This window comes from Manacus vitellinus, unplaced genomic scaffold (assembly GCF_001715985.3).
Source record: "Manacus vitellinus isolate BGI_N305 unplaced genomic scaffold, ASM171598v3 scaffold_6_pilon, whole genome shotgun sequence".
NCBI classification, from domain to species: domain Eukaryota; kingdom Metazoa; phylum Chordata; class Aves; order Passeriformes; family Pipridae; genus Manacus; species Manacus vitellinus.
This window is the reverse complement of record NW_021940750.1, coordinates 6,149,728-6,162,555: the sequence shown is the minus strand read 5'-3', so window position 1 is coordinate 6,162,555 and position 12,828 is coordinate 6,149,728. Positions and strand designations below refer to the sequence as shown.

Sequence of the window (12,828 nt, the reverse complement as noted above, 5' to 3'; positions counted from 1 at the left end):
TTGGAGAGAAAAACTGAAGTAGACAGGACTTGTTCCCTGTTCTCTGTAGCACTCATCAAAAGAGAAGTGAAGGCAACCTTCAACAGAATGCTTAAAGTCCCAGGATTTCCCTTGCCCAGTGAGGATACTCTGGAGTTGAGAAGGGACTGCCCTCCAGGCTGTCAGCACTGTGCTCCATTTCCCTCTCAAGTCATCAATGAGATTAAGGTATGTAGCGTTCACTTCCTGGCTCACCCTAACTCCTTTTCTGTTTTTCACATTTGTGGTTTTTTGGTTCATTGCTTATGGAATTTTTATGGTTTATTTTTGTTGTTGTTTTGTGGGGTTTTGTTCGAGTTTTTTTTAAGAGAATGTTTTGGTTCTAAGGAACTGACTGTGGGGAGTGTTTAGGAAGCACGATGGAAAGTTCTCAGGTATTTTTTAACCACCTGCTTGCTGTCTGATCAGAGTTCCCTGTTAGGAGTACTATCTTAAATACAGGATTTCTGGTAGCATTGGCAGTGTGGCCTTCTTGATATGTTTAGCATGGAAACTACAGTATGGTGAGTGTTGTGTACAGTTGTATGCTGAAGAGTCAGCATATCAAAATAGTTACTTTTTTGTGGACCTACTCTTTTTATGGATAGTCTCCTGGACCCTGCTTAGAGTAAGTATTTCCTGTTGGTCCTTTCAAGTCTGTAGAACTAGGTAGACTATCCCTTATTATACACCAGGAATTCTTTATTGAATTAAGTGTCTGATGAATCTGTGCAGATCTATTGAAAGGTTTTGCCAGTCTGCAAATTCATTAGTCTGTACCTTCATTCAGTTATAATGAGGGGGAATCAGAAGAGGGTGATGATGTGGATTTAATTTTAGCCTTAGATCCAAGCAATTTTATATTCAAGCTGGTTTAAATTACATTTTGGTTATTTCTCTCAGTCTTTTAACTAGTCACTGTTCTTGTTAAAATCTTACAATCATATAACCTATGTAAACTATGAGGAAAGGAAGAACACTTCACTTTTTTACCTTTACATGTTCTGCCTCTTTTTTTTTTTTTTTTTGCAGCCGTTTGTCTTTTTGAGCAGTAATGTTGGATATCACTGTCTTTGCTTTCCCAGCAATTGAGTGGGAACAGGTTCACATCCTTTAAAGCTTTCTTGGTTGTGCTAAAATAAAAAGAGAAGGATAAGTTGTGTTGACACTGAAGCTTCCCTGAGAATATAAGAGGGCTCTGGATTTCCCAACACTTCTACCCTGAACTTGCTTGCTGCACTGTCAGATTTATCTAGAGCTTTCAGAGCTAGTATTTTTAAGGAAGATGAACTCATTGCCATTGCTGAATTTGACTTCATAACTAGTGAGAGCTGTCATAGAAAATCATAGCTTGGTAAGGTTGTGAAAAATTCAGCTTTAATCTGTCTTTTTAAATGTATGTACTAGCTTTATTTTAATGAAAATCCAAGGGCTACTTATGAAGTGCTCTGTCATAGGTCCAAAGATTTGTTTGTGGAAGAGAAGGATACTAATATGTGAGTTACTGCTGTCTTTTTCATCAAGGATGTGCTCTGTGTTGCTGTGGGCCCACGGGATGAGGGTGAAGTGATTGACTATGTCTGGTTGGAGTGCTTGCTAGGAAGATTGAGTCAGACACTTCAGTGCAGAAAGGTAAAAAAGCAACAAAAAAATTCTTTGAGATTTTGAGCTGTCTCAGTACCTGTAAACTTGTTAGTTTGCCTTGCCTCACAACTGAGCTCAGTTGAGTGTTTTTTGTTTGAGCTCAGATGTGGCAATGTTGCACTGCATTTTTTTATACTATGTAGATCTGCTTGTTACTTCAATTTGCCTTTGTGGATCCCCTTTTCATATATGATCTTTTCTTGTTTTTCAGTCTTTAATGGTCTCCTGATTACAGCTCTGTGCTTCTTGCTGTAAATTGCCTGTTCTGCTTAGTTATTTTTATCCCTTGTGAAGCCTGTTTTATCCAGTTTGTAGTATGGGGAGAAAGATACAATTTTTTTTTTGTATTTTCCAGTTCATGTGTCCCACATCAGAACAGCAGCTGGCAAAGTGCTCTGTTGAGTTGGCTTCTTTGCTGGGTAAGTCAGTCATGATAAGCTATTTAAGACTGAAATCTGTTATTAAAATTCCCTTAAATCCTTGAGATCAGAGACTGAAGTATTTAGAGCTCGTGGATGTTTGATTCACTTTGGTGTCATTGAGTCTCCAGATTTTTTTCTGTTGATTTGGGTAGTTGCTTTTATTCCCTTCTACGTTCTGCGGAATGTACATTCAGCATTGTACAGTGACTAACCATCCTTCAGACCTTGTTCACATCTCCATTGTTTTTTATTTATTGATACATTCATTTGAATATGGGATATGTTTTCCAGTATTTCTGCTTCTGAAAAATTGTGGGTGACTTCGGGTTTTTTTCATAAAGTAAGGGCCTTTTCCATTAAATTATGTTTTTATGGCTTTTTTTCTTTTTTTTTAAAGAATGGAAATAACTTGTTTCCTGTGTGTTGTGACTTCTGTGAACATTTTCAGTTTGTTTTTTTTCTCTTGCTCTAATGTGTAAATATAATGTTTTTCTCAGCAGTAGCTTGTGATCTGAATGTAGGTGTTTTTTAATGGGCAACCTTCTCATTTCCTGGGTTTAGAACCTGCTTAAGAAGTTTTATACATAATTCATTTTTTCAGAAGGCAGTTCACATCTAATGTTATGAAATTTATTCTGGAGGGCAGCAGTCCAAATCTGTCCCATTCCATTGGACTGTACCGAGGAAGATCTCATATCTTGCATCTGTCTATGTTTAGCTGCAGTTAAACACTGTTCAGCTTTAATTTCTCTTGTATGAAGTTATGTAACTCTGCCTATAGTCTAAACTGTGGACAATTCAATCTGTTTATAGATTTAAATGTTGTTTTACTGTATTACTCTTCTCTCCTTGGGAGTAACACCTAGGTTCTCTTCAATTAAATATGAGACTGACCTTTATATATCAGTTGTCTTTCAAGACTTGAGGCTATATGCCAACCAGATGGGGGCTATATGCCAACCAAATGGTATTCTTTGACTGAGGAGTATAAATCTCTTCCTATGTAGTACTTGTCTGTATAGTTTCAAAGCTCATAATTTTGCATATTTCTAAACTCCAGTCCTCTTAGATTCACTGGTTTGTACTCACTAAGTGTGCTGTTGTACCAAGATGATGACTATAAAAGGAAACACAGCAGCTGTAGAAGTTCATTTTTCATCCTTTTCTCGCAGTTTCAGATCGTGTTCCTCTGAGTCTTGAAATCAAATCCCCAAAGAAGAGCCCCGAGAGGCTGCGTGTAAAGAATGATCCCACCTATGGCCTTCTAAAACTGCTGCTCTCTGTCTGGAAGGAGGACTTTGGGACACCTGTTCCTGTGCAGCTGATCTTCAGCAAGAAGAACGTTAGTTACCTTGCAGAAGTTAAGCTGCGAGAGGTAAAGCTTGTTCCGATCTGTGGAGCTGCCAGTTGTCCACTCTGGTCAGATATCTGTGTGAGTTCTGCCTGCCACAGTGCTCACTGATGGCTTGTGTGAACGAGGCCAGTGGGGCTTGTTCTGCTCTTACCTGGTGCTGTTTCTGCAGGGGTAGTGAAGAGAGGACCACGTGCTACTTGTCAGGGTTTGATACCTCTCTGGGGGGCTCTCGGGAAGGTACAGTTTCATTTAGGAACAAATGGCAAAATGCTCCATTTGGCCTGGAGTGTGGTGAGGGCTGGGCACACATGACTCTGTAATTGGTTGCATTCTTATGTTTTGTATCAGCTTTTCATTTTTGCATGCATATTGGTGCTATAAGCACCCCAGCTATGAAGCTGAAAATCACCCTATTTAGTTGCAAGCTAAAACCAGCTTAATTCAGAATGAGGAAATCATTTTTCAAGCTGTTCTTGAACAGGCAGGAATTAAATACTTGGTGTATTGGTAAACTGAGAGTTGGAAATTATGAGACTCTGTGGTAGGACACAATGTATGAAGTAGAAGAATTTTGTTCACTCAGTTTGGGTGTTGCTCTTGTCCTCAATGTCACACCCAGATAAATAATTTGTTTGCTTCTTTTTGCTACGTTCTGATCCCAAAGAAAAATGTGAATTGTGTATGGATAAAGAAACAAACACAAAATCCATTTCTTTTTGAGTTTTTGATATTTTTTTTCTCTTCTGCAGTGGGATTTGTTCCTTTTCTTGCTTCATGGTCTTGTAGAACATGAACTAATGAGAACTAGTGAAATAGAGAGTTGCCTGCATAGCCTCGAAGAGCTCCCTTGGCCCTCAGTAAGTAATTAGATGTGTGTGAAAAATAAGTGAAATAAAAGTAAAGCTATATAAACAGCCAATTCTTGTATTTCTGTTTCATATAGGTAAGGCCTCTAACCTTCCTGTCTGTCATTCCTGCTTAATGCAGCCCAAGGACTGGCTTCTAGCAAGCTTATTACTGTTGCTATTGTTTGGCTGAAAGCTGTACTTGTGTGAATCCAACATTGCCCGTGCAGCGAAAATGTTTCCAAGAAAACTGTAAACCAGTTTTGAAACCAGCTGGCCCAGTTTCCAGCTCTTGGTTCTAGCCTGAACGTGCTTGCTGCGTTCCAGTTGAGAATGACGTGTTGGGAAGGGTTTTAACTGACCCAAAGTGCACTTTAAAACCCTGTGACTCTTACCACAAGAGTGTGAGAGGAGTCAGACTGTTCTAGAGGAGTCACACTATTCTGGCCACAGTCAAAATGTAGGGAACCACCCGAATGCCTTGCTAAAAATGGCAGTACTTCATGGCTGGTGAACACTTGCATGTTGGAGATGTTGAACCATTTAAACTGTGGCAGTGATCTTTTCTGAGAAGGGTGTGGGTGTTAGGTGGGAGACTGAACGTGCATTCATCTTTGCAGTCAGTTCTGTAGCTCATGTAGGGTCATCACTGGAAAACCATCAATGTGTTAAACCTTCTGAAGTTCTTTACTAGAAAAATTAAGTAAGCCTCCTTGTTGACTTTTGTTAGTAAGGGTTCTCTGGTTTGTGTCTGTTTGTTACAGGATTTCTTAAAAGACCTGAAAATGCTGTCCAGAGTATTTGTATCAGAACATCATACAAAGGAGCTCAGGACTAACCCTTGTGAGCTGACCAGACGATCTCTAGGTACTGTGACCGCACAAAGTTAGCAGAGGTGGACTCTGGGGGCAAAAATTACTAATGAAGACGCAAATGGGATTTTTAGCATTTCTGAATGGACTGGGAGCTCTTTGTTGGGAGCATACTGCAGATAAGGGGTCACTTTGTGCAAAACCTGCACTGTTCGTGGACATTTGCTGTGGTGACTATGCTGAAGGATTTACGTCAGCAAATGGATCTCCAAGTCAAAAGTCCTTTAAGCACCTTGATTATGGCTCAGAGCAGCTGTTCTTTAGACTTACAGGCACTTTTTTTATTTGTGCAGCAACAGGCTGTGACCAAACCCAGGAATCAATTCAAGTGGACAAGTGTCTTTGTGATCAGAGAGACGGTTCCTTGGTGTCTGTCTCTTCTCTTAACTCAATGTGATTTCTCATGCTGTCTTGTAAGAAAGCCTCTACTGTCAGGGGAAGGACAACGTGAACCTATATGATACAGAGATGTGCCTATATTTATTTTTCATTGTAAGCTCAATGTTGAAGGTTTGATTTTAATTTTTTAAGACTCATTTTAAAAGTTAAATCATATTAAATACACCAGACCATCAATGGCATTATTCTTAAAGGATGTAGATGCTAAAGTGGTTTTCCATCTCTTGTTGGAAACAGAACTTGTAATTTCCCAGGGGTTTTAATAGAAATAAGGGAGAAAATATCTGTTTATATTTTTTACTGAAGACAGTATTTTTAAGACACTTTTATAGTATGTGAACATAAATGGCATCTGGCTGCTATCCACTGGTTTTTGTAATTCTTCTTGCCTTGAGTTTGGGTTTTTTCAGTCAGGAGGTGCTGCAGCAAGAAAACTACAGCCTGGAAGAGCAGACAAAGTAGTGAAAAAGCACTGTGATGCTCGCTGGAGAGCAGATTTTGAAAGGAGTCCTTTTCTTGGAGGACAGTGGTATTTTTCTGCCCTTACAGGCAGATTGTCACCAAGGATATGATCTCCCCAAGTATTTCCTTAAACTGGGGTTTGTGGCAGGGACTGCTGCTGACTAGCTCATTAGCTGTCTCATGGGATCTCCCGCCCTCTGCCTGGTAGCAGTGAGGACATTACTTCCTTTTGTCTAGGAGTGTCCTATTAGTGTAGGTTTTTTCAGAAAGCAAGTTCTGTGTTAAAGAACAACATCCAGACAAAGTAAAGACCAGGATTTTTTAGCTTGCTAATTAACTAACCTCTTCCTTGTATAAGGTGAGAAAAGGGAACATCTTGGAGTCCGTGATTTAAGAAAAACCACAGACAGGATTCATTAGGCAGAAGTGTAGCTTCTGTTAAAATATATGTTATGCAGAGAGAGAAACCGTAGAGGCACATCAATGTCTGAACTGTACTGAGACTTGTCTTGTTTACCAAGCCCTGTATTGAAAGATTTGGCGTGTTCTATCTGCATTGCTCATTTTAGGGGTTTTCTGATGTGAATGAAGGAGAGTCCCTAAAAGTAGGCCATGCTGCATATACAGCAAGACATGGGAATACAAATTGAAGCAGCAAGTACACCGTATCATGCCATACCTGCATCCTGAGGCTATTATGGTTTGTTTTGCTGCAGATCTCATTTGAATTTGCTGTTTGTCATAATAAACATTATTAAATGTCTTGTCTCATGTTCAAGCTGTCAATATATAACCTCTTCGTACTAGGGTGAAGAACAAAACAGGTACCTTGCCACAAAGAATGGGGCAGAGAAAGCACAGTAACACCTGCTATCCAGCCTGCTGCTGTTTTGCTTCTACTGAAATAGAAGTTTATTATAAAAGGGGGGGGAGGCGGGGCAGTGGGACAAATAAAAAAAGGAGCTCTTGGCTCTGGCATGGATTTTGTAAAACTGTTTGTGTAGATACCATTGCTACAGCCATTTTCATGAACTCAACATACCTACATTATCCTTCTCTAATACAACATTTGGAAGATTTATTTGAAAGGTGGCCAAGCCTCGGAAGCAGTTTACAACATCCAAAGAACACAGTTGTGCCCTATGGGCCAGGAGACAGTCAGTTGTCCAGTGGGACCCAGGTAAGAAACACCTCTGTTTCTGCGTTCTTATGACTTAATGCAGTTCCTGCAGTTCTTGGGAACCCCATGGTACCCAGCCACGTTTGCTCTGTAAATCCAGACACCTGACTTTGTAACCAAACCTTAGGAGCAATCGTATAGCACTTGATTTTCTGCCTGTGGACACTCAGCAGTGGGACTGTGCTCATGAGGATACACAAGTCTGCAGTCCCACTGGGCTGGTGGACTCCTCTCAGTGCCAGTGCCTCAGGCGTTGCACCTCTTCCCTGTGCTCTGCTCTAACTGTAGTGCCAGTGGTGCTGCAAGCAGGAGAGCAGTAGGGAGAAGAGAGCTCGCAGAAAGCTAGGTCTGAGTCTGTGGCCCTTCTTCTGCCAGTTTTCCCTACTGCAAACTCACAATTCTCAAAAGAAAATTAGGAAAAACAGTGTTATATTAACTTTCTTCTGAATGTGCAGGTCAGGGGAGTTGTGTAACAGGACTCAGGAAGAAGCTCCAGCCAATGTCATTTTTTTTAAATACAAAAATAAAAACAAACCAACCCTTTGCTGGGACAAGACATATGTCACAGAACCCAAATTTAAGCAGTGACTGGCTTATTAACTCTTGTGCCACAAGTTCATCTTTGATGTGCATTCCTTAGCAGTCAAGTGGGAGACACACAGCTGTTATCACAAGCTTGCCCTTGTGTTATCCACCTATGGAACTATATTGGATGGAAAAATAGCTGGAGCAAAATAAGGTGGGGCACGTTTTCTTGTGTAGAAAATACCATTTATTGTGGATATGAAAATAGCAACCTTGATTTAAGAGCAGAGATGCAACCCTAGGTGGTTCAATATAATTGGTTTGATCATCTGCTGCTCAGCAGGAACTTACAGGAAGTTGGGTTTTGCCTGTTGTAGATTAACAAATCCAATATCTGCTGGGTTTTTGTTTCTCCCTTCCAAACAAATCAATGCCATACATTAGCAAGTACCATAAAATATTGTATTTGCAAAAGAAAACATTTATATAAATAGGCTTTTTAGTATTAATTGAAGAGTGTATTAAAAAAAAATTACATTAATTCAATACCAATAAAAATAAAACTTAGCTTTGATAGCATATAAAAATGGCTCAAACCAAGCATATATAAATAACTTAATTTGTAAACGTAGGAAAAAAGTATATATAAAAATAAACATCTGATGCACTGTACAATAAGACACTATCCTTCAGAGGCACTGGCATCGTTGAACAACAGGAGTCCCCCTAGATGTTTTTCCTACAAAAACTGCTTTATCACTAGTGCCGTGTCCAAAATAAAAGGGGAAAAAAAGCAAAGCACTGAGCAAATCTTTAGTGGAAATTTGTGAAAGCAGCACTGGGGACAGACCCAATATGCTGTGCTGCTGTTTCTCCTCGTTTTTATTAGGATTTTAATGTAGTGCCTTGTTCGCTCTTCCTTCTGGGTTTCCACCAAAGGAAATCTGTCATTTCTCTCACAGCAGAAAACTTCTTCCTTGAGGGATTATGGAAAAAATGCATGATGCTGCAAGTGAGCCATGCTGTGACTCAGTTTGGCAGGCTTTTAGGAAGAGGCTGAGCCTCACAAAAAAAAGAACAGTAATATATTGGTGTTAAGATTGTAACCACAACTATCAAAAGATAAAGCATATTTCTAAGTGAAAAGTTTTGTTATACTACCTGGTCTAGTTTAGGGGGGAAGCCTTAGGCTGGCATGTATCAAAATTGCTCTTAAGTATCAATTTAAAATAGCTATTGTCTTTTCATTTAAAACTTAATATATTAGTAACAGGAAGTAACATAGAAGCTGCGAGCCAAAATTACACCTGTGCAAAGATATAGTAAAAGTAAATCTTGGCTCTTGAACTCAAAGGTAGGAAGTGCAGCTAGCTTCACCATATGCTGGGAAAATGGACCTTTTACTGAAAGTAACTGTTAAAGTAGCAGGCACTGACTCCAGTAAGGTGGATGCTTGAACACACATTTCTCACTTGACAAATTTAAAGTGCAAGAGCTTCTTGAATAATGTGGGCTTTTTTGAGCTAATGAAAGCATAACATAGCAGCTTTTATTGCTTAGGTATATCTAAAGTTATTCTATACTGTTGTGCTGAAGAATAAAATGAAGTTATATGGATATTTGAATTGGTTGTGGTTTTGTTTAAATTAAGGAATATGTGAATCAAGTAGGAAGTATGTTGAACAAACATGTAAAGCCTGACAGCAGGCTTGTTGGACTAAGTTAAGTTCAACAGAAATCCCATGAGGTAATTGAATGGGAAGGGTCTATACTTGCTGCAGTGGATCAGCTGGTCATGCTATGAACAAAGAAGTGTGATAAGACTATGACCAGGCTATATGTTCAGCTCTTAATGCATTTGGGTAAATGTGTAGAAGGGCTAATAGAAAAAGCCATTGTGGAAAAATGTTGGAGCTACTCTTACTTGCAGGATTTAAGTTCTAGAAACAAGCTGATTACTGAGTATTACCCTAGTCATTACAAAGTGTCACTGTTTGGAACTGTCTGTTTGGTTTCTTTATTTCAAAGCACCTGATTCTGCAGTGCAGTAAAACTGTCCTGAGGTGTGTTGGTTTCCACTGATGCTGCATAGTGTAGTGGGCAATCTGAAACACCTTACACTGGCTGCAAGCAGACAGCCAATTACATGAGAAAAATCTATCCAGGATGTTGGATGACTCGTGGATATTGTGCTGCTTTAACTTCTCAAAGGAAAGACAGGATAGGCAGCTAGCTAAGATAAATGATTTAGCTACACAGTTAGGAATTCTGCATTTGATACTTATCTCAACATTAGAAAGTAGCTTTGCAGCTCTGCAGCTCTCCTCAAGAGCTTGTAAAAGGTCTCAAGCCATACATGTACTGCTTCCAGCCTAATCTTACTGAAGGAAAGAAGGTTGATCACTGCTTGCAAACAGAAATTAAATAATACACTCTAAGATGCTGGCTATTGTAAAGCAAAGTCTCTTTCTCTGCTCTTTTTAAAGACAGCACACCTTTCTGCTGTTCCATGGAGGTTTCCCACTGCCGTCTCTAGGAGGATAGGTTCCCAACTAAACTTGCTGCATTTCTTCTAAGCAGCGTTGGCTAAAACAAATGATCCTTTTCTCTGACTATATTTCTGTATAGTCCAGCATTAGCAGTAAGGCTCCTGAAGTGAGGCTTGGTGGTGGCTGCCTTAGGAGCCAGCATTTTCCATTACCTTTACTGACATTTATGTCTCCTTGTGAAATGTCAGCAGCTGTGAAGTGTCTGTGTTTGTACCAAACACTAACTAGCAAGCAGATGTGCCAGTCGAGCAATCACCAGGGGCTGCCGCTTTGCAATGGAATTCAGGAGCCTTGCAGGGATAGCTGGGGCACCAAGATCCACCTGCAGGAATTAGAAGAGAGGCTGCATGTTAAGGTTTGTACCTGTTTTTCAACAGAACACTTCTCCAGCCTGGAACAGCTCTGATGTATCAAGTATACGTTAAGCACAACAGTATTTTACAGCCAAATGCTGTCATTACTGTGTGGTTTGTATCTTTTCCTTCCCAATACTCCATAGACTTTCAAAGCTTTGCTGTTTGATGTTACTTCTAGCAGGTATGACCCACAATGCTTTTGAATTTGAGCTTGGATTAAATATTACTAGTTTGAGACACATCATTTATCTCTACATAAGCACTTAAATAAATTTTACACATTATGGCATTTTCTTCTGGACACTTTTAAATACTAAGTTCTACTGTCTCAAAGAGAGCCTACTTTTCAGATGAGTCTGTAAGAAATGGATGGTGGGATTTTTTAATTCTTAACTGGAATACTAATCTTTACTTCTCTTTGTGTCTATTAACTGTAAAGAATTAATGACTTAGGCTAGAAAAATTTAACAAGTATTTTCAGACATTTTTTAACATAGTATAACCCAAGGTAGACTTCCTGTGTCCACAGTAAGACAAAAACGCAAACAATGGCTTGCCATGTGAGAACAAAACATACACTAAAACTGCTAATAAACCTTTACAGAAGAGCTGGGTATCCAAACAAGCAGCTTTAGATGCTGTAAAAACTCAGGAATGTGTGCTTAATTGCAATCCTAGTAAGATTGTCTAGCAGGCACTGCTATGCATCATGCCAGATTACAGTGTGAAGTAGAGGTAATTTTTATGGTCACTTCATAAAGTTCATGGAGCATAGCATAAGGACTGTGGTTTTTGTTACCAGCTCTTAAGTGTTCTGCTATGTAACAGGCTTTTTGCATTCACGGTTGGACGTACAGCAAAATCTTACCTGTGCCATGTAAATAACTCTGGTGATGTCTCTTCCATTCACTATGTCAGGTTCCAGTATCCAAGCACTTGGCAAAATCTCTCCCCTCACTGCTTCTTTACAAGGATGAGGCATGGATGCATCATAAACAGACTGAATAGCCAGGACAGACAAGTTCTCCTGCATGTGACAAGATATAAAGGTGACAACTTGAAAAATTTCTTATGCATATAGTAGTATATTTGTGCAAATAGTAATATCTTTGTTTGCCATAAGGCATATTTATCATATTACTTACTTAAAAAGAGCTCTTTTAATGAGAAATATTATTTCTCATGTGATATATTAAATGTGTTTTTGTCAAAATCTTGCATGTTTCTAACCAGAATAGACTGTGTGACACTTATGTCAAAGCCTGATGGGCTTTGATTGTCAATTGTCATTCACAAGACTGTTTTATACATAATTCACTTGTGTGATATTGGCATGGCTTTTGTTTTTGTTACACTGGCACTTCTGGAAATAGGAAGATGAACTTTACTTCTTTCTCTCCTTTGTCCTTGAACGAGGATATCAGAACAACTACTCCTCTATGCTTCAGAGAAAATGTTCACTTTACCTCTTTGGCTTCTACAGTAATGCAGCAGAAATCCCGGGGTTGCTTTAGGTAACATAGGGAGGTATCGGTCACTAAATATACTGGGGAAAGAAAACACCCGAAACAACAAAAAAGAGGAATTAGACTGACAACTTTAACTTGTCACAATTTACCCCTACCCCTTAAATGCAGATGCATATTTTATTTTGACTTGTTGCCTGGAAGCAGAGCTCTAGTTAATATGCTGTAATATGTCATTAAAATGCTTTTCCAAGACACTTCAGGTTTATCTTTACTTTCAGTACTTTAGTTGTACTTCTCAGCAAGATGTGTTAATTAATCCTTATTTTGGAAAAGTCTTGCAAAGCTGAAGTTCCCATATTTCCTAATTAAAATGTTTATTCGGACCTGAATAAATGAAATAAGATGCCTCTAAATTTCTTCCTGGCTGACAACCTGAGCTGAGAAAGTCCATCTTAATGATAAGGTGGTCAGTCCTTTGTGTGGATACTCACCCAGGTGAATGTGGCTGGTTACCTTCTTGTGTATTCGAGCTGTATTGATAGATCTGTCATACAGATGCCTTTTGCAAGGATCTCTCACTAGCCCCCACACATAGGAAAGAGGTCTTTCTATCACTCCTGCTCCCAGAAACCCGTGCCTTGTTGCTGAAGGGAAGACTTTGTAGTACACCTGCACCTCTTTTTCTGTACATTGGTATCTGTCAAAGACAAAAGTATTTGCACACAAGGGCCAG

The 12,828-nt window shown here is 39.3% G+C and overlaps 2 protein-coding genes across 2 annotated transcripts in view; one reads left to right on the top strand and one right to left on the bottom strand.

The window, feature by feature from the left end:
* CDAN1 (codanin 1) overlaps window positions 1-6,896 on the top strand; it is a 31,156-nt gene extending 24,260 nt beyond the window's left edge. The window contains exons 23-28 of the mRNA XM_025896129.2: window positions 50-207; window positions 1,543-1,650; window positions 2,018-2,081; window positions 3,257-3,459; window positions 4,188-4,295; window positions 5,048-6,896. Coding sequence (XP_025751914.2) covers window positions 50-207; window positions 1,543-1,650; window positions 2,018-2,081; window positions 3,257-3,459; window positions 4,188-4,295; window positions 5,048-5,173 — 767 coding nt within the window. The 3' untranslated portion in view covers window positions 5,174-6,896. The remainder of the gene's footprint in view (window positions 1-49; window positions 208-1,542; window positions 1,651-2,017; window positions 2,082-3,256; window positions 3,460-4,187; window positions 4,296-5,047) is intronic.
* A 1,054-nt stretch (window positions 6,897-7,950) lies between these two features.
* Window positions 7,951-12,828, bottom strand: part of STARD9 (StAR related lipid transfer domain containing 9) — a gene marked incomplete at its 5' end in the record, with an annotated part of 100,688 nt that continues 95,810 nt past the window's right edge. Inside the window, 4 exons of the mRNA XM_018082804.3 lie at window positions 7,951-10,592; window positions 11,495-11,653; window positions 12,093-12,172; window positions 12,587-12,792. Of these exons, the coding sequence (XP_017938293.2) occupies window positions 10,491-10,592; window positions 11,495-11,653; window positions 12,093-12,172; window positions 12,587-12,792 (547 nt within the window). The remainder of the gene's footprint in view (window positions 10,593-11,494; window positions 11,654-12,092; window positions 12,173-12,586; window positions 12,793-12,828) is intronic.